The sequence below is a fragment of the Fundulus heteroclitus genome, chromosome 22 (assembly GCF_011125445.2).
Source record: "Fundulus heteroclitus isolate FHET01 chromosome 22, MU-UCD_Fhet_4.1, whole genome shotgun sequence".
Lineage (NCBI taxonomy): Eukaryota > Metazoa > Chordata > Actinopteri > Cyprinodontiformes > Fundulidae > Fundulus > Fundulus heteroclitus.
This window is the reverse complement of record NC_046382.1, coordinates 37,341,001-37,365,515: the sequence shown is the minus strand read 5'-3', so window position 1 is coordinate 37,365,515 and position 24,515 is coordinate 37,341,001. Positions and strand designations below refer to the sequence as shown.

Below are 24,515 nucleotides of genomic sequence, written 5' to 3'. Positions count from 1 at the left end.
AAACCGACTGATTTGCAACTGTCTTAAATTATTATTTCTTACCTTACTTACTAGTAGCCGAGTCCCTCGCAGCTACAAGAGACACCTTGCGTCAGTATATGAAAGAACCATAATAGATAAGACTCGACAATGGTCAGAGCATCTTGACAGAAAAGGCGTAGATCAGGACCTTTTCAGGAAAAGCGGTTTGGTCCTTTAGTTTCCCATCAGTGAGTGTTGGGGATTTTTTCTGTTCCAGAGCTTCTAGCTTGGCTTTCGATCATTTTTGTTTGATCCCAGTTGTAGAGCTAATTGCATCTCATATTAGAGCAATGTCATTCTTCACCTTTTTCACAATGCAAATTCTCCCCAGGGCTGGTGTTTAGACAGCCGTGGGTGATAACTGCTCTCCAAAACATCTATCACTGAACTAAGGTATGCAGCTTAATGCCACTTAATTCAGTTCCTCACCTGAAACAACTTCAAGCTGAATGTAAATCTCACTGGGACAGTAGAAAAACATCAACTGAAGTTGAAATTCCCCTGCCTGGAGCATTTAAGCAGTCCAAAGTACTGCACAAAAGCTGTGCTTTTATGGCGCATTCAAGCATCTCTGGTACACTGAATTGTCAAAATATAAAACTCCAAAGTGGTTTTGACCTTTTTTATTTTCAGATGTCTGCAGTGTTATTAAAACAATCTAATCTCCAGTCAGTTCTTTATTAGCCAATTTTATTTGTTTTCCTTCATTAAAGCTAGGGTCGGCGATTTTTCGGGAAGTTTCCCAAAGTCCCTTTGTGAATAACTGCGCATGCGCAAGACAGACTTTCTTCGCCCTTCTGCTTTTCGCGACTTAAAAATCTCCCAAATCCCAAAGTTTTATTTCCTTCTGCTGAGGCCTCCTCTTCTTCTCATAAACATGAATGTGGTTTGCTTCATGTGACTCTCAGCCAAGTGTGCATGCGCAGCCAGCAAGCAGAGGCTATGAAGGAAAGAGCACGGACACTGGTGTTACGTGAGTGCATCAGAATGATTGGCATGTGGGACAACCAGTAGTTAAGGTGATACTCCCGAAACTTGAGGGACAGAGGGGAATGAAAGCAGGAACAAAACTACGTCAAATCCATGCCATTCAGACCAATGAGCATGGATTAGTTTCAGTTTTTACAGGCCTGCAGTTCTCACCAAAAACTATTTTTTTAACCTCCGTTGTGTGAATCCATCATTTATTTACTACTTTCAGGATGGAAGGACCTTTTTACCCAGTATTACAAGAAGTGTTTCTGAACAGGATTACCACCTATAGCTTTAAGCAAACCGAAAACGTTCAGAACCATGAGTCTTGTGTGCCTTCAGTAATGTCTGTTTTTGAGAAATAAAGCGCTGGAAGATTTGGACTCAGATAAATTATATTTCCAGAGCCACACAAACACACAGACATTGGTGCAAACCTGGTATAACGTCCTTATATTTCATTCTTCACCTCCAAGTATACAGTCCACATATTAGTGACTTCCTTTGGAGCCTTAGTGAAATACGTCTAAGTGAAGCGCTCCTGTTCAAATAAGCCAAAAATAGTATGAATATTAGTAAATATCTGCTGGGAAAGTCAAAGGATTGTTTTTTATAGATAGAAAGAAGGACATTGAGGGTGCTGTAACTTTGGTGACAGGCCACTCCTCGAAAGGGTTATCACTGTTCCATGTTTTCTCTACTTGTGGATAATGGTTGTCACTGTTGTTTGCTAGATTCCCAAAATCTTAGACATGGTTTTGTTACCCTTTCCGAAATTTGTTTACATTGGAACATGATGTGTTGAAGTTTTATCTTCTATATAATTTCTATCTTCTATATAGGGGATTTCTTGAGTCTACAGGTCTAGCTATAGTCCTGCCTGGGTGTGACCACAGAAATGAACCTCAGCTGTCCATAAAATCAGGGACAGTTATATTTCACATAGGTTTAGATAGCCTTTTTCTTTTCTTTTTTAACATTAATTCATACAAGTATTCTCATTAAGATTCAACATTTTCAAGAGAGACATGTTTTGATAAAAACAATAACAACAACAAAATAACATTTTGCAAACAGTATCCCCTAATGAATGTAATCTGTCTGAATGCTGCTTTTCTCATGTACGTTGGTTATTTTTGTCTTATTTTTTTATTTTGTTACACTTAAGTTTGATAAACTAAAACAGGAGGACAAAGACTTTTTCACACCTATTTTGTACTGCCACCTAGACACACGTTTCAACATGATCACAATCTGCATGTTTTCAGTGGCTGGTGTGGCATGCAATTCTGCTGATGACCAGCAGGTGCTGACTCCCAAACACTTTTGTGACTGAAAAGGAAGGGGTTTTGTTCTTGAAATTCAGAGGTATTAAAAAAAATGGTAACAGGTTTGGTTAAAAAGAATATATATTTAAAAACTTAATTTTAATGGTAACAATTTTGCTCCTGAATTATTGACTCAGAAGGATGATATTAGCACCTTCAGTTATAGACTCAGGTCAGACAGAAGTATCGTAAACACTACAGAGTAGTTTGTTGACACTTTCCCCAAAGTACAATAATATTCTTAGGCAATGTTCTAAAATAATATCTGAAATCCACAAAAACACTTAGGATTTAAAAAAAACACAATTTTATTAGATGAAATGTATTTTCTTTTCTTTATTTTAAATTTTTTGCTCTGACCTGTTTTCTAAAAAAAAAAAAAAATGATTCACTAGTCTCAAAAAGGGAACTTAGCTACATACAGACTTTGAGGCTTTGAGTTGTGCTAAATGAAATCACTCAGTGCATCTTTAGTGGTCGCCTCTGTGTGGCAATGGCCGGCAGCCAAACGGTAATGGTTCGTAATGTTCCGAGGAAAATAGGGCAGCAATTCACTTTTCTTTTTTTTCTTTTTTTTTTCTTCTTGGTAGGCGGACAAAAGTTCAAACCCTCCTGTTTTTTTTGCTCCCAGTTTTGAGTGATTATGATGAATGTATTTATTGTAAGTTTATACACCATGGTTATATATGTATATACAAATACTTGCCTGTGCTGGAAAAGTTTCATAACTTTAGAACTGCAGCGTAACTGTTATCTAACCTAAGTTTTAATTAGATTAGCTCCACAATTTAACCCCTCATGCTTTAAGAGAACTTTTCATAGCCTCCACTTGATGATCATCCCCAGATAAGATTAAAACTATAAATAACAGTTTGGAAAGAAAGTAATGTACAGAAGGACTTTAAGCACATAAATTAGTCAGCAGTCATGCTAATATGATACGGGTTATATGAGCAGTTTTACTATTTTTCTTTCAGTTGCCTAACCCTGTTTTTCTGCCTCTTGTATTGTTTTGCCATACTTTTGAAGTCTTCTTCCCTTCTCTTACCTTTCTAACATTTGGTTCTGTGTTGTTGAGCTTGTTCTGCCTTTTTAATGACGTTTTTACAAAAGGCTACAACTGATAATGTGGAACCTTAATGTAGTACATAAAGGGGCAAAAAAGGAACAAACACCAAAGAGGACAAAGGGCAGATCCAATTGCATGAATTCAAATACCTGCCCATACCGATACTTTCTGACCTGACTGTTTTTTTTTTTTTTTTTTTACTTTAACATGCAGTGTTGTTATTAGCTTGTTGTATAAGCTAATAGAAACAGAACTATAATGTCAGCCCTCCTGTAGCAATTCTTGGCCTTATCTTCTGATGTATTTATATTCTCCAGATTGATAACGACACAAGTCTCTGAATGATCTTTTAGTTCCTATATTCACATTTCTGTCATCTCCAGAGCTGCTAAATCCGAACTATAGACGATTCAGGGAGAGACCTTTTGTAGGGAGAAAGTGTTGTTAAAAAGGCTGTGAAAAGCCACTGCATTCGACATCAAAACAGTTTGTAATTCAACAAGGTGAGGATGGTTTGTATGTATTCATGAGCAAAAGCAATGTGACACCAAGCGAGAAGTAACACCAAAAAAAACTGGAATAAAATAGGAGTTTTTTTCTATTTCTCTAAAAGAAAGTCAAGAACACATGATGGTGAGAGGTTTCAATGTTTATTAGCATTAGCATGGTTAGCATTGCTAAATGCACTTCTTGATGTGTTTTATAGGCTTTTAATATTTCTACATTGTGTCTTTGAACAAACTATCAAAATTGCCAAATGTTTTCACCTGATTGCAATTCAATTTCGAAAACTTAAGAGGAAACGCCTTCAGGAATCCCGTTAGCTTTCCTGTTGCTTTGTCTCTCCTCTGTGTATATACTTAACTTTAAGTAATCTAACAAATAAATCTATACCACTATTTGACACCACCATCTTTTACAGTGCGTAACTTGGAGTGATGGGATGTACTGGGTTTGCGCCACACAATGTTTTCCTTTAGGGGCAAAAAGTTACATTTTAGCCTCATCTGATCAGAGCAATTCCTCCAGACATTTGTGGAGTCATCCACGTGCCTTCTGGCAATATCAAAACATGCCTTCTTATTTTTAACACTAAGTGATGACATTTTCTTTTCTTTTCTGGCCACTCTTCCAGCTCTATGGGGCTCTATGGAGTGTACAGCTTATCGTGGTCCTATGGACAGGTCCTCCAGTGTCTGCAGTGGAGCTCTGCAACTCCTTCAGTGATACCTTCAGGGTTACCTCCCTGAGCGGTCTGTGACTTTTGGAATGGCGTGATTTTTAGTCATAAAACTCTCACATCTTTATGTAACTGGTGTCCTGTTAACCACAGTGACATTTTGTCATAGCACCGTTTGCTATTATGACTGAAAAATAAGTTGTAAAGAATCTTTAACCCTCTAGTACAACTAAATATCAGCATCAGTTTTAAGTCCATATTACCTACCACTAACTCCCCTCTAGGAAACACTGTTTTGGTTACCTATTGGCAGCATCCCTGTAAAGAAGCCTCTTGTTGGCTATACCAAAGCAATAAGTTTTGGTTAATATCCACTTCTAATATACTCCCAGTGTCTGAAAAGCAACACATTTATGTTTAACCGTGTAATTTTGCTTGGGTCATCAACCGCTGTCAGGAACCCCAAAAGCCGTCCAGAGAAACCCTCGAACTTTTCCTAACAGCATTGTTCATTTTCTTACAGAAATGCAAACAAATTCAAAGATTCTAAGCTGGACCAAAAACAGAGGTCAGCACAGCAGATTTTCACTCAGGTGGGAAGAGAGGGAACTCAAGCAGAAACTGACCTCACAAGCAATATCTGAGGGGAACTTGAATAGTGGCTGAACAGACCGCTGTTGACACAAAAGGGGAAATACCAACTAACAAACTAACAAAACACAAATTAACAGACAAATAAAAAACAGTGGTCAGAATAGCAGCAATTACTAACCAATAAAAACATTCATGGGTGAGGACTATTAACCTGACAACAGCCAGCTGCATGTATCGCTCCGCCTAGCTCCACTCACATACATCTGGGACATGGCTCATTGAAAGTGATTTCCCCAACCAAATTTTTGGTCTGGCCAATCAGGACGCAGGGCGGGTGTTTCATGGATGTGACGTAGTGGAGAAGTGACCGTGAGATTCCAACAACAATGGCGGCTCGCATCGGGGAAGCAAGCGTTAGCATTGATGCTGCTATTTCTTCCGTGTTGTCCAATCTATCTGATATTGTTTCATTAAAAGAACATCAGAGAACGGCTCTGAAGGCTTTTGTTGGTGGAAATCATGTTTTCGCCCTTCTCCCGACCGGATTTGCCAAGTTTTGTTTTCCGGGGCGCGTACGTGGGGTGGTGGTGGACGACACGTTTTCCGCGGCCGCCTCGCCAAGATAGCGCTGCGGGAAACCCTGCACTACAGCCGCAAACACATAAAAAAAAAAAAAAAGGTTTTTTTTTCCTGCGTCGGTCTCATCTGCGTCACGGCTTAGCTTCGGTGTGAGTGGTTGAAATAGCACGTCGATAAAGATGACAGACAAGTGGCTTATCCAATCATATGCATATGATATGCTGTTTGAGCGCCACATATGCGTTTATGTGGCGCTCAAACAGCAACTATAGGTTACTGGTAACTCAAAACCAGACATCAATCATAATTATCTGCATATTACCCACTAAATTAAGTACAGCAGACTGACAACTAAAGTTCACTGAATCTGTGCAGAGGATAATAAAAATGATAAAGGTTTTTATATTAAATGTACATCTAAAAATGTCATTTTTGTCAGTCCTTTTTTAACAATGTATAACTTTTTTTAGAACGAAAACGAAATGGCAAATGGGACGTGAGCATCACCTTTCAGCCATGAGTGACAGCAGGGACAGCTGTGTACAGATTTTCAGAAGAAAAAAAAATATTTTATCCAGTATGATTTAAACCCATTATTTATAACACTAAGATTTTCCTTGTTACTTGCAGCTGAAATATAATTTATTTCTTAATTTCAAAATATGTTTAAATGAAAGAAAATGATTTATGATTGATTTAAAGATGTTATTAATTATAATCCATGTGTTGTTTACAGAGGAAAACCAGAATATTTTCTGTTTTAAGTTACGATGGATAAATACAGTGAAGTAGATTTAGATGAGACATTTTTTACCCTTAATATTTAACTGTTTAACCAATAAGTTTGTTTTTGATAGAAAAATGGGGCCATCTGTAAAGCATAAGCATGTTAAAGGACTACAGTTATCTATCTGTTTTCTATTTAAATACTAATATAAAAATATTTTCTTTATTAATAGTTCCAGTAGGAGGACACATATTTGTCCAATAAGGATAGTTTTAAACCTAAATCTAGCAGGAGTAATTTTGGGTTTACATCTAATTTTATTAGGACATGGTTTTTTATTCCAGTAGAATCTGACAGCGGTTCTTTTCTTCCTTGTTGCAGTTAAGTTGTTGTTTTTGAGTTTTATTCTGTAAATACACCATCTGTTTTTTGTTTTTTTTTAGATTAAAAGAAATTTAATTTATCATCTGCACAGTTGTCGTGATGGTACATGGAGAAAACACATTGTGACAAAATAATCCAAGGAGATGCACTATGAGCCATAACAATCCCAAAGAGCCCACGAAGCCTGTTGTAGTATTGTATAAGTAAGCACATTGTGAGCATTGTAGGATCCAGAGTCTAATTCTTCATACCAAATAAAGCCAGGTATGTGTACTGATTCTGAATCCAGTGGCACACTTAATCTAGAAACTGATTCATGAGCTCAACCAGGTTTCCAATCACCAAAAAGAACACAGTCCGTTTGGAATAAAGGGTGTCGGCACTCAAACTATTCCGCTGACACTTGTTTCTAAACTTAGATTTTTTTTCTGCATAACTCCTCTATATCCAGGATGTGGGTTGATGGCATCATTAAAATGTTCCTCTGCCCAAGATATGACCGCACCGGCCTCGTCCTAAATTGTTGGAGTGTGTGCGTTTGATTGTGACAGTCAACAGCACGAGTTAAGGGTTATATAAGGTGCAAGTTCAGACTTGCCGACATATGTTACAGCAGGGAGGCATTCTGAGGGCACGGTCACACAAACATCGGAGACATGTACACACAATGCCCAGATAAGCATCAAGACGTTATTGTCTGCCTTGGATTGTGGATCATCTGGCTGGGGGCCTATAGAATGTGGAATGAGTGTGCGTGCATGTGTGTGTGTGTGTGTGTGTGTGTGTGTGCGTGCGTGTGTGTGTGTGTGTGCGTGTGTGTGTGTGTGTGTGTGTGTGTGTGTGTGTGTGTGTGTGTGTGTGTGTGTGTGTGTGTGTCAGCAGAAGGGAAGCTAGTATCTGTACATTTGTAATTACAGTCAGGAAATGTTTATTCATGTTTGATTGGGTGGGACCAGTCGGGACTCTGGGTACATTTAAACAAACTATTTCAACATCCTGTTTAAAGTCGCTTTCAGGGGGGGGCGGAGGAAAAGAAAAAAAAAATATCGCAGAGAGGCGGAGCGATGCTTCGTTATGTAAGATTGAATCCTGAGACCCTTTTACAGTGACAGCAGAGAACAGGAAAGAGTCTGAGGTCAGTTTTAAAAATACCCAAATGAATGCAGTGAAACGAGCAACATGGACCTGATGAGTCGATACCTGCTGTTTGAGCTATTTGGCAAATTTCCACTTTTATCTTGTTCTTCCCGTGGTCGATGCTGCCTCAACCTCAGACTATGTGTAAATTAGCCCTTTAATCCTTTCCTCACTTTTTTCTGGGTTACTCTGCATCAATAACACAAAATCGTAACATTTTTTGCTCCCTGTTTGATTGTTATAACAATGAGGGAACACGCTATTGAACACATGCTATTGTCCTTCCTTTTAAGTTTATTGCATTTCTTAAACCCCATAATCTACACAATAGGGATGCGTTTATCAAGTTTTTTTCTGTCCTTGATACAAATCCAAACTATGTAAGACTCCACTTTTGCCAATATACAGTTCTAATCTAATGCATTTAATTAATGAAATCAATCTCCGTTATGCGCTTGAAAAATTGTTGACTTCAAAGTGCAGTAACATGACACAGTACATTTATTTCATAATTTCCATTTGTACTGCCATTGCGTCCTACCTTAATTACTCATAATATGGATGCCACAATATTCCTACACTATAACTGATATTTTGTCCCTGGACAAGGCTAGGCTCTAACCTGCGGTTGACTAGTTATAAAAGCAACTATTATGTGCTGAAAGTGTCTCACATTAAAAGCCTTAGATTTTACAATTTACAGTAATTTACACCAGCACGTTTACTCCCTGTTTTGATATCACTTGTTGATACTTTGGCTCAGAACATATTCTAATGATTTATAGTTAATTGTGTGAGGATAAAACCAACAAAAAAAACGCTCTGCTTTATAAACTTCATAAAATTTCAACTGTTTCTGTGGCTCAGAGTAGCAGCAGCCAATACAGTCTTTCTTTCACTATGAGTGCAATGGTTGAGTTTCAAACAGTATCTAGAGTATTAGGAAAAAGCATGATTGATTAGATCAAGAAAATAATCTGCATGGCCTGTATAATTAAATAATATAGTATTTCAAGCTGTGCACATAAGAATAGGCTGTGATTTTAAAATATAGATCTTGTAGGCCTTGTTGGTGTAATTAGACTTTAAACCAACAACAGTGACAGTGGTTTGGTCAAGAGTTCAATACTAATCATTTCGAAATGCCTAGATCAGGTACCCATTTCAGTCAAAATTACAAAATAGGTTTCTTTTAGGAGTTTTTCCCACAAATTCCCTTGTAAATCAAGAGTTGACATTATAATAAATGTTGAACTTGAAAGCATTTCAGATGTTAATCTGTGCTGTTTCAGCCATAGAAAATATAATTACTAGCATTTATACTGCAAACAGTAAACAGTAAAAGTGTTTTTTTTTTATATAATTTAATTATCCTCCAGCTTCTGTTTTAAATGCCATGATATGAACTCACCCTCTACGTTCAACCTGGGATTCAGACAGCCCAGCAACGATACAGTTCATTGTGAAAGTGGCACCAAACACACAACAGGCAAAATGCACTGCATGTCAAAAGGAAAATAGTGGAAGAAAGAAGAATGATAGAGAGTTTTTGTTACTGCGTATATTATGAATTTATCCTTCAGGGATAGAATATATTATAAAATATATTCAATTCTTCTTCTTCTCCCTGGAATAGAGGAGTGAGAAGAGTCCAGCACATTGTCAACACCCTGGTGGCTTTGAGGACAACACTGTGGTGCACTTTGGATAGTTTGATGTTTCGTAAGTGCGACAACTGGTTGTTTAAAATAAATTTCTACCAGTCTAATCATAGTCTAATATAAACATATGTCGTTCTGTCATTTTAATAAAGATTATCTACTGGCAGAAGGTTGCTTGCACTTGTTTTGTTAAGTCAGGGTTCAGAATAATCTGAAGAGGCAACCTGCCCCAAAGGGGATCAAAACCACAATCACTAGATAGAGGGTGTGCTCCAAACATGTCATGCTTTTCACTTCTTCCTTTTCTCATTGAAACCATTCAGTTGTAGTCTATATAAAGTGGAACTGCAATGCTTTGGTCTGAATTCCTCATTGATTTAACCCATTTGTTCCCGCTTTTTACCTCTGTTCTGAGGTTTGTCTGAGAGCAACTCATGTTGGTGCCGTCTCTTTAAATTGAAAAGAGGCACTTCACACCCCGCCCCCTCCAGGTCGCAGAGTGTTCCACTCCACCCCGTTCAGACATTTTTGTAGTCTGCTGGGGGATGGTGTAATGAACAACTCAACATTTTCACTTATCCCCTTGTAGCTTCGGCATCCTTGAACTTGAACTACAAAACAGCTGGGAGAAATAAAAATGGCGGGTTCACAAAATCGGTAAGCTCTAAGACCTTTTTTTTAGCAGTTCCCCAGCAAATACTGTGACGTAATTGTTCAAAAAAACACAATAGAGAACAGAAAAAAACGAACAGCTTGAAAAATATTACCCACAAAGAATCTAAAGAAGTCTATGCAGCCTCTGAACAGAATACATTCACATTTTCTGTCTCCCTAGAGACTCCAAGTACACAACAACGTGCAAATAAGGGCTAAAAAATGGGATTTTGCATGAAATGTCCCATTTAAGATAATGAGACAGAATCAAGCATATTTGTCAAAATTTATTTCCCTAAATAATGGTACTTTAGGACTTTTTTAACAAGAGACAAAACGTGAAAGGCAAGGGATAAATACATGGTTACAACTTGTTTGTTCACCGATGACAAATGGAAATACTTTGGGATGAAATGTGACTGAAAAGTAGGACATGATGGTATGAATTGGCAATGAGGCTAAGTGACAGAAAACCAGCACAACTGACTTCCTTTAAAATATCATCCGGACACTACAAACCTAAAGGCAGAGCAACAGTGTTGCTCTACAGACTACAACAACGTTTGGCTGTTTTTGATTCAACTTTTCTTTAGGTTCTCCATTAAACATGTTCTGATATCGTCTTTGTGTCGTTACACAAGACAATGGGACACGGCTCCTAATTATGCCACACAGACATGTGGACACCGACTGGTACAGATCCTGAGAAACGCAACCTCACCCATCGGGCCTTTGAGAAGCCCACCAGTGGGGGAAACCCAAAAGTTTGGCTCTTATTTTTTTATAGCTCATGAAGCACACAGAGGCATTCATATGCAGATGGAGTATACCCACAGGGGGAACTGTGGTTGTACTAGTTCCACAATAACAATGACATGTAAAAATCAGGCTAAGCCCGTAAACCTGATTACCAGTAGTACTTCAGCAAATGTTTTAGTCATGTTAAAATACTTCTGTTGGTCTATAAATCACTGAATGGCTTAGCACCTAAATACATCACATACTTCCTGTCAGTGCATCAACCCTCCAGACCACTAAGATCTTCTGGCTCAGGTCTACTCTATGCCCAGAACCAGAACCAAACATGGAAAAGCAGCATTTAGTTCTTATGCTCCATTGCACAAGTGCTGAAACCCTGAGCTCCTTTGAATCAAGGTTAAAAACCTACTTATTTAGAGTTGATTTTACTACTCATTGTGCGTGGTGTTGGATGTAGGTGCTTGTTCATCCTGGTGGCCAGTGGCTTAAAGAAATGTGAGTCTGTGTAACTTCATAGTTATATTTTAGATAAAGTCAATAATTATTGATTAAAGTTTTCTAGACACTCAGATTATCTTAAAAGAGCTATGGTTCCATTTATTTTTAAGGAATGGTTTGAGGTTCCCAAATCTTAAAATCTTGATTTTATTTAAAAAAAAAAATTAAATTCTGAGGTTCCCACACCGTATTATAAGCCTGGCTGGCTGCCTCCCGCCTGGCTAAGCAATGATTGTTTACTTGAAATGCTAGATGCTCACGATGTGTGACAGCAACATAAAACGTTCAGTAAAGCTCCTGTGTGGGAGTAAACCTTAATAACAGCTAGGAGCTAACGCACTAGCTGTTATTAGCTTCACACATGCTGCGTTACCCAGGTGTGGCCCTCCTTTAAACCGCATCACGCAGTGCTCCTCACATTTACACCAACGAGACCACTACCACCAGGATTACACAATTTTCTGGGGGAAATGCATGCTTTTTATTTCCCTCCTTTTTCCTGCAAAGATTGCTTTCAGGCACACTCTGGACTTAGCTGCTAGCACTTTCTTTTCCTTCGTTGTTGGGCTCACATCTCTTGTCCAATAGCTTTGGCTGCAACAAGAACATTTTCAGTGTGAAACATAGTTTATTGAATCTTAGATTGTGCAGCGTGGCACTGATGGGTATCAGGTTTTATTGATGTAGAGCTTGCACTGCGTGTCTGGTACTGTTATAGAAACAGTTATGTTGGATCACATCTAAAGCCTGCCCTTGGACTTTTGTTCCTTGAGATTGTGTATGTAATCTGAGCCTCAGGTAAAGAAAAGTTTTGTTTGGCCCCAGGACCTTCAAAATGTGCTCTTGAAGAAATCTATCACTCGTTGATCAAATGCACCATTCTTTAAATAAAATCCTAGTTTCCACTCTTCCTCTTTCTCTTTAAAGGTTTTGGGGATACAACCAACAACCATACAAACAACCTTTAAGTGCGTTTACCTGAGGAGTATGACTCTCTTAATTTGTAGTGCAAAACCTGATTAGTGCTGCTATAACTGACAAACGTCCCTTTGTTCCTTATATATGCTGCTGTTTATATCGCAGCTACGACTGCAACACACAATCGCTCTGTTTTATTTCCTACATGACGAAAGAGAGCTAGGATTCAGGAAGGGGGTTGTTTTCACCACAGATTTTGTTCTCTCAAGAGAATAAGGCACAGAGGGCAGGGTGTAAAGCAGTAATATTAATATTATAATACACTGTATTTCTAAGCATCTTTCCTAATAGCCATGGTCACCTTACACAGAAAGAAAACCATAAAACAAAATAATTTATTTGAAGTTAAAATGCAAAGCATTACTAAGAGCGAAATGGAGCTAAAATCAGTGATTGTATGCACGTTTAAGCAGAGTTTTTATTTGGTATTGCAGATGTCTGAAAAAAGCAAAAAAAAAAAAAAAAAAAAAAAGATTGCTTACCAAGTGATTAAAAGACTGAGGTAAATAGAGAAGGAAAAAGTGTGAGAGTGCAGAAGGTTGTGTTAATGCAGATGAGTTACAAGATTTTGAGGTGAATTTGGTTTGTAATGAAGTTTTGGTGAACAGGAGGAGGTTCTGGTAATAATATGTATGCAGTTTCATTTGAGAAAGTTTGAGGTGCACCAAACTTTATTTATTGCAAACAGAGGGGAGTGAGAGGGGAAATGAGATTAGAGGAAGGTTTTTCTTTATGTATAATGAACAGGAAGGGTCTGATGACAAAACCTTGAGGAACACCTATAGTGCCTGGAATAGATTGAATGTTTTTGATTTGAATGTGCTGAGTGGAGCCAGTGAGATGCTATTTAAAGCAGTTTAAGTTCTTTAGATATTTTCAATCATTCTGATTAGAATTAAAGATATAAAAATAGTAATGTATTAAGCTGCATTCATGTTACAAAGAACCTTCCAAATACAAATCAGTGTGGAAGAAAACTTTTACAAATGAACAATAATGAGAAACTAAACACTATAAGTCTTAAATCTATAAATTTGACTTTGATTTTGAACGTAGCCCAAAGTCTAATATGGTTTTCAGCAAACTGAACAATGATAAGATAAAACTAAGTTTTGCTGTTGGACACATGTTGCTGCACCATGAATTTTCTGGCACTGCTGTAACTATATTACAAATTCAGACCGTCCTTCGTACTCCTCCTCCCCTCTCCTGCCAGGACCGCTTGTTCTTCGTGATGGAGTACGTCAACGGAGGTGACCTGATGTTCCAAATTCAGCGATCGAGAAAGTTCGACGAGGCACGCTCCCGTTTCTACGCCGCCGAGGTCACGTCTGCTCTGATGTTCCTGCACCGGCACGGAGTCGTTTACAGGTAGGATCCGCATTTTCCCAACACTGCGACCGCAACATGTTTGAACCTCTGTTTGGCAGGATCTCTTCAGAACAGGGAGGGAGTGCTCATTTCTTTTGCCTCTCTCCCTTTCTGCTGTCATTTGATATGCTGTGAAGTTTGACATGATGCTTGTTTGATTTTAGTGCCACCAACTGTGATATGCATCTCTGTTACAGGACATATGCAGGGATTCCTCCTAAAAGTAAAATAAACATGAACCATAAACCTGAAGTTGATTGTGCCATGTAAAAAAAATTAAATATTGTAGCTTTCACACGTTTCATAACTGTAAATATATTGTCCAGCATAAATAAGAATTGTTCGTTGGTAAATTGCTTCTTGACCCTTTTCACGATTTGTTCAGTTGTGTCTTCAATGACCCGAACTTGTAATCATACTTGTATTCAGCAAAAGTGAGTTCCTCTCACTTTTGCTGATTTCATATGGTCTCAATAAGTGACTGTATTGTCAGAAGTTGTTGTCATACACCAACTAAGCGAAATAGATACATGTGTATTGTGTGAACCATTTAAAATGATCATTTATAGCCTTCAATAGCAAAAACACATGACAAAAGACTATCAAACGCTCCTCCGGTGTCCATCTGTCCCGGGAAACAACTAAATCAGCTCCAGAAGACTCTGATGTAGATAATTACATGAGGAGGGTGGTTTATAACAGCTTTTCTTGTATTTGAAGCTGTTTAGTCACTCCGACAGCCAGGAAGATGAATGCTGCACAGACCTCCGATGAGTATTATTGCAGATGGGGAAATGCCAGACACACACTACATCCCAGCTGCATGCTGTGAAAGAGTCATCGGATCTACTTGCATGATTTAAATAATCCGTAAAGGAGGGTTATGTTTTGGAAACGGTAAACTAAAACGGTCCACAGACTGAAAAGTCTCTGCAATAGAGCTGGAGCACAGCGGAGATACAGGTGAATGTGCCACAAGACTGCACTTTTTACTCACTTTTAACAACTGATATCACGATTATTAACATAAATAAAGGAAAGCAAATTTAGAAAGCTTGTCAAGCGCTCCATAACAACAGAGCTTTAAAAAGACAGTGATAGACAGCGGGTGGTTAGAGACAAGACATCAGAAATGAGGAGCTCATTATATTGGTTTGACAGTGATGTCTGCTCAGAATTTCTCCCAACAAAGACACCGGGAAAATACTAACACACATATCATGCAAAATCCACTTTTTTAGCCCTTAAATACATTTTGTTGTACACTTAGAGTGACTAAGAATTCAGACAAGTTGAATTTAGTCTGTCCAGGTACTGAGTATATCTTCATATTCTGTTTGGGTCATATTTTCAATCCATTCAGGTTTCTTTATCCCCTATTAAATTTTTTTTTAGAGAATCCACCTTTTTTTCTATCTCCGCGATTTTGTAAGCTCTGAGAAACCGAAGCAGAATATTCGGTTTTTGGGTGTATGCACTCACACAATTCAGCATACTACAACAATGGCTGAACAGGATGGAGTGAAACGCTGTGCGACCTGGAGCGGGGTGCTGTGTGAAGTCCCTGTTTTGCATTTATAGAGACCACATGAAAATGAGTTGTTTTTAGACATACCCCAGAACAGGGCCAAAAGAGCTTCTGGGAACTCACACCAAAGCATTTCAGTTCCACTTTATATGTAGACAACCCCTGAATGATTGCAATGTGAATAGGAAGAATTTAAATGCATGATATGTTCCCTTTAAGCCTGGAAACTATTTGTGTGTGAATGGAGATTGCAATGCATGTTGAATGTGCATTAAAATTAGCCCCACGTTGAGGCTTTGCTAGTTTGATGTCATTGAGAATTGGGGAGGTAGAATTAGAAATTTTTCCATAAAAAAATCAAATGAACATAAAAGTGACAGATCATGACAGCTGAGCTAACTCTGGTCAGGTCTGAGAGGTCATGATGACTCATGCAGGAAGTTGTCTGATTTTATTTTCTAACAAAGCACTGTTTGTTGTCGGCCTCTCATAGTGTTGTGGAGTTCAGTCACAATGAAACATATTTCTAAATATTTTTGCCAATTCTGAAAGTTGAACTTTTTGACACTTTTGGATCTGCGTGTCAAGACTGTCTTGTTGTCCTTTTGCTTCATGGATTATCTGTCTGTGCGGACTCCTTCAGTCATAATATCATTGTCAACTGACTGCAAACATATAGCAGGTCACACAAAAGCAAGCATGACATGGAAACACAACACCATTGTGATGTGGCATCAGTGCTGTTTGAGGCTGCTTCAGTTCCAAAAATATCTACATGGAAAGCAAAATCTAAGGTGTCATCAAATGTTTGGAGTTGCACATTATGTAACTTTTGTGTGTGTGGCTCTGTTTTCCTTACACTCTTACTTTTTTATGTGATTCTCAGTGTTTCATTTAAAAAAAAACATCCCTTTTAAAATTTTGTCAAATAAAACTTTGAAACAAAAATTTTATCACCTGTAAAATGCCCTCATTTCTGAAAGCGTCCTCCCTTTTATTTATTTTTTTAGTGTTTTCTTCCGTAAAGTGTTTAAACCGACAAATGACTAAAATTGACATCATGTTCTATGCAAGTGACCTTTTTTTTTTTTTTTTTTTTTTTTTTTTTTACAAAAAGTTTAAAACAACAGCTACCCTCTACAGAGTCACATGTGAACACTCCTGGGGATGGTAGTATGGCCAAATGCCAGCGGTTAACAGCTCATTATCTTTAGTGCAAACGTTGTCCTTCATATGCACATGCCCAGGGTTGCACCACTTGTTGTTTACCTATATTGCCAGACCCCCGTCCCTTCTCATTACTCCAGCTCTGCCTCCCCACATTTGTGTTAAAATTATTAAAAAATGACTAACTACTTGTATATATAATTTAAATGCATAGCTCTTTAATTTCACCTGACAACAGCGTGTGTTTTTTTCTAAATATTTAATGTCAATTTTAACAACCCTGAACATTGCTATCTATCTATCTATCTATCTATCTATCTATCTATCTATCTATCTATCTATCTATCTATCTATCTATCTATCTATCTATCTATCTATCTATCTATATATATATCTATCTATATATATATATATATTATTTTTTTAAGGTTTTCTTTGACATGCAGAAAAATGCCATTCAAATTAAGATTAGCCCATATATTCCTAAATAAAATGACTAAAATTGCATCCAAGCATAACATGTAATGTGCACGCAATGGGGACATGGTCACTAAGAAGGAAGTTTGCCCTGCTTAAACCTCAGACACTTATTTTGTCATACAGCCATATCCAGCTGTCATTGGACAAGAGGCAGGGTACCTTATCATACAAAAAAAAACTGCAGCTTCTACATTGTATGTATTTGAGCCTACGAGCCCCCACCAAACAGTGAGGACTGACACTAGAACCACCAAGGTTTCAGAGTGGGTGGTGAGATTGACAGTAAACAGCAAGATTTGACAGCAAACTGTGAGGTTTGAGAGGGTCACCCTGGTGTTAGTGAACACTGTGAAAGATGAAGGAGTTTTGATTGACTTAAACATAGAGCCTGGAAGGTTATTATCTGGGGTGTTGGGTCCTCGGGAATATAACAAAAAATATTGAAGAATTGTATGATTTGAGCCAAAGTTATGATACATTCTGCTATTAATAGGGAAATCGAAGCAAAAGGTGGCATTAACAATGATCATCTTATGAACCTTTGTTGGTACTAGTCAATGGTACCAATAGTCAAGTCAAGTTCTGCTTGCATTGACTCAGTTATGATGTACCAGTGCAGCGGCAGGTTAGTTTTGCAATACTCAGCAGTTGAATGTGGCAACAGAGCAGAATTAAACCACTTACCTGAAGAACTCTTCCTGTGCAATTATGATGGTGTATAGGAGGCAGGTTTAGAGGCACAGGCCTGGTATGTCTAATTAATTGGCCTTACTGGTCTTTCTACATGGGAATCATTTTCTATAACAGTGACAGCACTGAGGTTAGCTTTCGTAGAGAAGCTTCTGATTGGCCCTAAATGTAAGAGGATGTTTCCCTGCTTTTAAACACTGGTTTACTTTGGATTAATTGAAAATCAAAAATACTAAGAGTAGCCAAAGCTGTACTGCATTATTCCCCACTCCTTTACAAGGGTTTCAAACTGAAAGGTTCCATCCTGATGCTGACTGGCCATGGCAGGTGATGCAACAGTTCTGCACTTACATACCCCACATCTGTACTGATGAGGTCTGGCCATTCCAGCCTGCCCTGGTCTTCTTCAGGAACAACTTCCACGTGCTTCTCATCACCACATTTTCTCAGAAATCCATCCAGTGCTCTCATGTTAGGCTCACAAGCTTTGCTGCGGACCAAAACTTTCAAACAGATGTGCTCAGAAGTGCTCTAATCAGTTCGCTAATGCCTGTTGGGACATCACGAGAGAAAGAGGAAGACTATCTGGAAGGGTACATTTTATCACAGTTAAGTCACGATAATGTATGATGACTTAGCAAGCTAATAGAAAAAGCTGACAATAGCCAAATGTGTTATGTATGACAAACTATATCCGAACTAATATTGGGTCATATTAGAAAAGAAAGTCTAGTAGGAACTTAAAGTGGCATTTCTTTTTGTTTTACTAAACTGACATATACTTGTCTTGAAATAAAATATTCCATTAACAAACTTTGATTTGAGACGTTTTGGTCTTCTTAGTGTTTCTCTGCTTCTAGTCCTTGTTTTTGTTTTCCGGTTATTGTCTATGTACAGCACTGGTTAAAGAAATGAGTAGATTGAGTCACAAGGTGAAATCCTCTTGGAGAAATGCACTCATATGTGTCAATAGTGGCACAGAACTGTATAGTGGAACTGTATTTCAGTTCCATGTCACCAAAGATGCATTTGTCTCATGCAGTGTATATTATCCCTGTAATAACTTTTTTTTTTATCCGTGTCTATCTCTTCTCGCTCTTTATACAACGTCCTTAAATGTTGCATTCTGTTCCTGCATTTTCTTCTTTTTTTTACTTGGAAGGCTTTGTCTTGTTGCTCCAATGATGCCAGAGGCTTTTAATAAAGGCTCATTTTGCTTTATCTGATCACAATATTGCCAGGTATGTTCATTTGTTTCAGCCTCCGACAGGATGAAATATGACCAGCATCAGCCGACCCAAACGAACAATCACAACTTGGCCAAAACAAATCAAGGCCTGTCAAACTTAATGCAGTATTTTCTAGAATGCTGTTTATCTCCTTTTGTGCAGCTTGTGGGGAAAATTATAAACTCTCGTATTTTTGTGTTGGGATTTAATAAATCTGATGAAATAAAGTGGCTTGAATGATCTTTTTTTACTATTAGAACCAGATGTTTTGGAACTGAGAACTACAGGAAAACAGAGTTACCTTGTGAACGTGTGCATATAGAAAGAAGATTTTCTTTTAAATTTTAAAGGCTTCTTCACTGAGGGGGGAGATGTAATATTTACCATTGTTGTTAAATCAGTTCCATGGTGAATATTCAGATTTGTTTGCATAAATGCACTTTCACCTCATTACAAAAGTACGGTGGCCGAGAGGTGCAAACGCACTGCAAATACATAAAGGCGCACAAACACACAAAACACTAGAAACATATGTAATGGGAAAATGTAGCAGATGAGGAACACTGTAATGACAGAAATTAGATGCATAAAGTGCAAACATGCTGCAAACACAAGTGATGCTGGCCCACAAACACACAAAACACATGCAGAGGCAAAATGCTGCAAGTTAAGAAAAGCAGCAAGCTAGCTCTGCATAACCTAAGTGCTCCAGACCAGTAGGAGTCGACCCTCAACCAAGTCAAATGGGACCAGACCCGACCCACAGGTCATGCTCTACTCCACCTAGTGGTCTGGAGTACTTCCTTTATGCAGAGCTAGCTCGCAACTTTACTTTTTGCCTTTGCATGTGTTTTATGTGTGTTTGTGCGTCAGCAGCATTTGTGTTAGCAGCATGTCTGCACTTTGTGTGTCTATTTCCTGTTATTTTTAGCGTTTCTCTTTTGCTGCATTTTTTCCATTTCGCGCGTCTTGTGTGTTAGCCTATTTTTTGTGTTTGAACTACTTTTTGTGTTTCCAGCACATTTGTGTATTTGCAGTACGCTTGCACTTCTTGGCCACCAAACAAAAGAGAGGACATGGATACCAGAAAAGCCAGAAGGGCTTTAAAAGCTAAGACTGACTCTGCTGTTGGATTTGGCATGCATTTACTAAGACTTCATTACAATCTAAAAGACATTAAGGGTTTTATTCAAATGTGAATAATTCAATTTCCAACAGTATATTTACTTAAAATGTCTTTTGGTGCATTTGCTGTTTGCCGCTGCGCAGGGATTTTTATTGTAGCTAAATCCTTATTTCCCCCCATGAATGTTCACACCAGGAGGAGGCTGAAGAAAAGGTGGCATCTAGGCCTTCAAATTTATATTTTACAAGTGAGCACTTAAAATGCTGCACCATGCCCGTCACTGTTAGGTCTTTGCACATACAACATACCTCATTAAAATAACACTGGAAACCTAATCCAAAAACTTTCCCTCACCACAATTAACAGAGAACCAAAATAATTCCGCCATTCCGCTTAGAGGAAGCTGTTTATAATCTGTCAAAACAAATGTTTTCTTGCTATCTTTGCCTTTTAGACGATCTATGTTTTCGTGCTTTCGTGCAGTTTTAGATAACCTTCTTATGACCAGAATTATGCAAAGGTCACCTGGATTGTCCAACACTGTGCAATGAGTGACTCTATCTACACCTTAAATTCGGTGTCTGGCAGTTTTTCAGCAATAGTCTGTGTTTTTAGTGTGCCATTAACAGTTTAAAGGGCAAAACCACGAATGGGTGCCAAGTCACATCTGCACTGACGGGAGGGTACTAAGAAAGTTCAATGTTTAAAGAGGTTTTCCACTTCCAGTCGGCCTTCTCAGTCCATTAGAGATATTTCCTGGCTGCAGAACCTCCTCAGCCAAACTAATCTAGGGTTGAGGAGCTCTAGATATTAAAACCATCACCAGATCAGCTAGAACTGTGAATTTCAAAATTTTCAGCTTCCAGCCTCTCAAACTGTTAAAACAGTGGAAGAGACTCCCCGCCTATCGGTTACACATACAAACATTACTAGAAAGTCAAATAAACAGCAGGGTAGTGACCGCACAAGGAGCATCTAATAGCAGTATTAGCTTTATCTAGTTGTCTCAATGGATATTCCACCATTTTTCTTTGCAATAAAGCTCACTTAGTTTGGAGGTGAATCCGGGAAGCACAAATTACAACAGATTTTATAGATTCATGGTTGGAGTCTTACTGCGGTTAGACTAGCATTGCAGCTCTAGCTTCGTTGCCCTGCTGAAAACTCTTCCCCAGTCTAAAATTGTTTGGTTCCTCTTACAAATTTTTGTTTGCTTCAAGATTGTCTAGTATTTAGGCTCTTTAGCTGCATCCCCCTTCCAATAAATTCCTGTGAGGATTGCGTGTGGCAGCTTGATGTGCAGAGTTGGTTTTCTAGCAAATACAGTGGCTTATTGGCCAAAAGGACCAGAATGCTTTCTGTGATGCCAACATGCCCTCTGGCAAACATTAAACACCACTTCTTGTGGTTTCCTTCTTTTTTCTCTTCTTGCTCTGCAGCTCCTCCAGAGTTACCTCTTGGCTGCTTCTCAGATTAATGCTCTCCTTGTCAGATTAAAAGCCTTGTCTTCTCCAATTTGCAGGCGCGCGCCACAACTTTCTGCCTGACCCGTCAGCTTGTCGGGGAGAAAGTTGTTTGGCGTTGATCTATCACGTAGAAACTTAAACAACAAACCAAGGTTTGGTGTTACCATGACAAAACGTGGAAAAGTAAAAAGGGTATGAAGGTGGGAAGACTTTCATTTTGAAAAGTGCCGTTACAGTTGGCAGGAAGGATGGAAAGACACCTGTGCTTCATAGATAGATAAAAAACTGTTCAGTGATGAGAGGTTTGCAGCTGCAGAAGGAAATTTTTCAGAATAAAAAAGAAAACCTGTCAAATATTTCAGTTTGAAAATACCTCCAGCTAAATAAACTAAATCAGATACATAAAATCCTCCATGTTGGCAGAATACATCTGCCAACATGGGCACTGACTGATTAGGGATCAGCTGTGGAAAAATTGTATTTAAAGATAATAGAAAATTTTTACAAAAAGGCAAAAATCCTACAGAAACTGCTGCGTGAACGTTTAGTAGGATCAAAACAGCTGCATTTTATCATGATGTGGAACAAAGATCTTTTTTTTTTCTTTTTTTTGGGGGGGGCTGTTGTGGATACGTGCTCTGTGTCCAGCACGTCCAGTCCTGCTGGTGCCTGTTGACGAGGACTCATTGTTTCACTCGGTTGTGCGACAATTGTTTTATTAATGAATGGGGGAGACTTGCAATCATAATGTTTCAGCACTATAAATATGTGACCGTGTTTCTTAACGGCAAAGTTAAAAGCCAAAAGTTTGGCGGCTCATTTTTGTCGTCGCTCTTGGCCTCGGATCGGAAGTAAGACAGGACCTGAAAGCTGAAGCAGGGTTAGAACAAAGGACAGAAATCTCTTCATAATGAACCTGTTTTCTGTTGTGTACAGGACGTTGGATAGAGCTGTTTCAGAAGTCATTAAGACTCTGTGAAATGTTAAGAGTGGAGTTAAGAGTGTGCTTGCTCAAGGCGAACACAAGCATAGACTACCGGATGTTACACACAGCAAAAATGGATCTAGAAATAAGGAAAATGTTCTTAAACATAGTGTTTTTGTCCTTGATTTGAGCAGGTAAATAAGATCATCTGCCAATGGAATGAGTATTTTGACCCCTAAATTAAGATAATTAGACATTCAGCACTTGAAATAAGATGATGGAGATGAGTTGTTCGTATTTTATTTGCAAAAATCTTATTCTGTTAGCAGATCATCTTATTTACCTGCTTAAATCAAGGACAGATACACAAATGTCAAGAAAATTTTTTTTAACTTATTTTTAGTTCCGTTTTTGCAGTGCATTGTTGTAATGTTTAGATTCCGATGCTAACGTGTCTTCATACTGCCTGGCTGAAGAGGACCCAGATCCAAAGCTGAAGAGGCAGGAGGCAGAATGTTGAAGCGACCAAAATCACAGTAGTTGCAGGCAATTGGTTGTTGAACTCCAAAATCCGAGGGTTTCATCTGCCTATATAACAAAAACTGCTGATTAGACACGGCTGGTTCCCACCATCAGTGTAGACAGAGGCTTAAAACAAATCAGTTTCAGCACCATCCCTGAGGTTAGAAGCACTTTCAGGGACATGCGAGAGAAACTGCTGCAGTGACCACGTTATTTTTCAGGCAGCATAAAGTATGGAGTAACACAACAAGGCCCCTCCCCCACCTGCTGCTGTACACTGCTGAACCAAAACCCAAATACACATCTCGTTCACACCTTAGCTACTCCGAGATATTGCTGTACAATCATGGATATTATCTCATATTGTTCCATGAATAGGTTGGAGTTTTTCCACTATTTAACTTGAATATTTCATCTTTTTTATAAATAACTTTAGATTAGATCAGAGGCCTAGTGGTTAGAGCATTGCGCTCGTGTCCCGGAGGTTATGGGTTCAGCTCCCACAGACTGCCACTCTGGGTCCCTGAGCAAGACCCTTAACCCCAAATTGCTCCCCGGGTGCCACACAGTGGCAGCCCACTGCTCCCCAAGGGGATGGGTTAAGATGCAGAGAACAAATTTCATTGGAATGTACAATGACAATAATGATCATTATTATTATAAAAAAGAGTGTGCAAGGGAGTCGGATGCCTCTCTAATTATTCCTATTATACTGATTTATCAGTAGCAGCCAATCAGAATACATCATTTACTGCTTTTTATAAGGGGAGGAAATTCCTATTGAGCAGAATTAGTTCAAGTTATTGTTGGTTCGGCTCTCCAACATAGCTGAGGTTTCTCATGTGACCCCCTGTAACCATTATTGCCCACCTCTGCTCTGAATGGTGCCCCAGTTGTAGGGAAAATGCATCTCTGGGTTGAGTAGCAGCACTCCCTCAACTTTGATCATGTCAACATTTGATCAATATCTAAAAGCTTTACTCTGAAGTCCCTTAAGATACCAGGCAACCTTGTGATTTTTTACTAATGTCCTAAGGCTGGACAATGTAGCAAAAAAGCATATTGAGAAAATTCATTCAACCAACTTTTTCACCAAAACTGCAACTTTTTTAAAAAGAAAAAAAGAACAGGTGCTCTCTGAACTCTTTGAAGGGGGCGGAGCTTGGTGACAGAGGGTTCCTGGGTCTGTGTTTGTGATTGGTTGGGAGGTTGTAATGACTGTTATATTAACATACATGATAGGCTGGAATGCAAAATGAAGGAAAATTGTTCTTCTATTGAACTTTTTACTGAGCTTTTTTTCTTCTATTGCACAACACGTCTATCGATCGATATATATTGTCTTCCACCCAACTAGCTGGTTCTTACTATATGGCTGCTTATCTTGCTTTAGAATCGATAAGTGAGGTTCAGCTGATTGGCTTTTTGAACTTCTGATGATCAGGCGGTGGCTTCCTCTTTCATTTAACC

At 38.6% G+C, this 24,515-nt stretch overlaps 1 protein-coding gene across 2 annotated transcripts in view; it reads left to right on the top strand.

Moving 5' to 3' along the window:
- The window catches only part of LOC105933366 (protein kinase C epsilon type), a 127,414-nt gene that overhangs the window by 83,904 nt on the left and 18,995 nt on the right, over positions 1-24,515 (top strand). For both annotated transcript variants that reach the window (XM_036126102.1, XM_036126101.1), the window contains exon 11: positions 13,758-13,912. In XM_036126102.1, the coding sequence (XP_035981995.1) occupies positions 13,758-13,912 (155 nt within the window). The remainder of the gene's footprint in view (positions 1-13,757; positions 13,913-24,515) is intronic.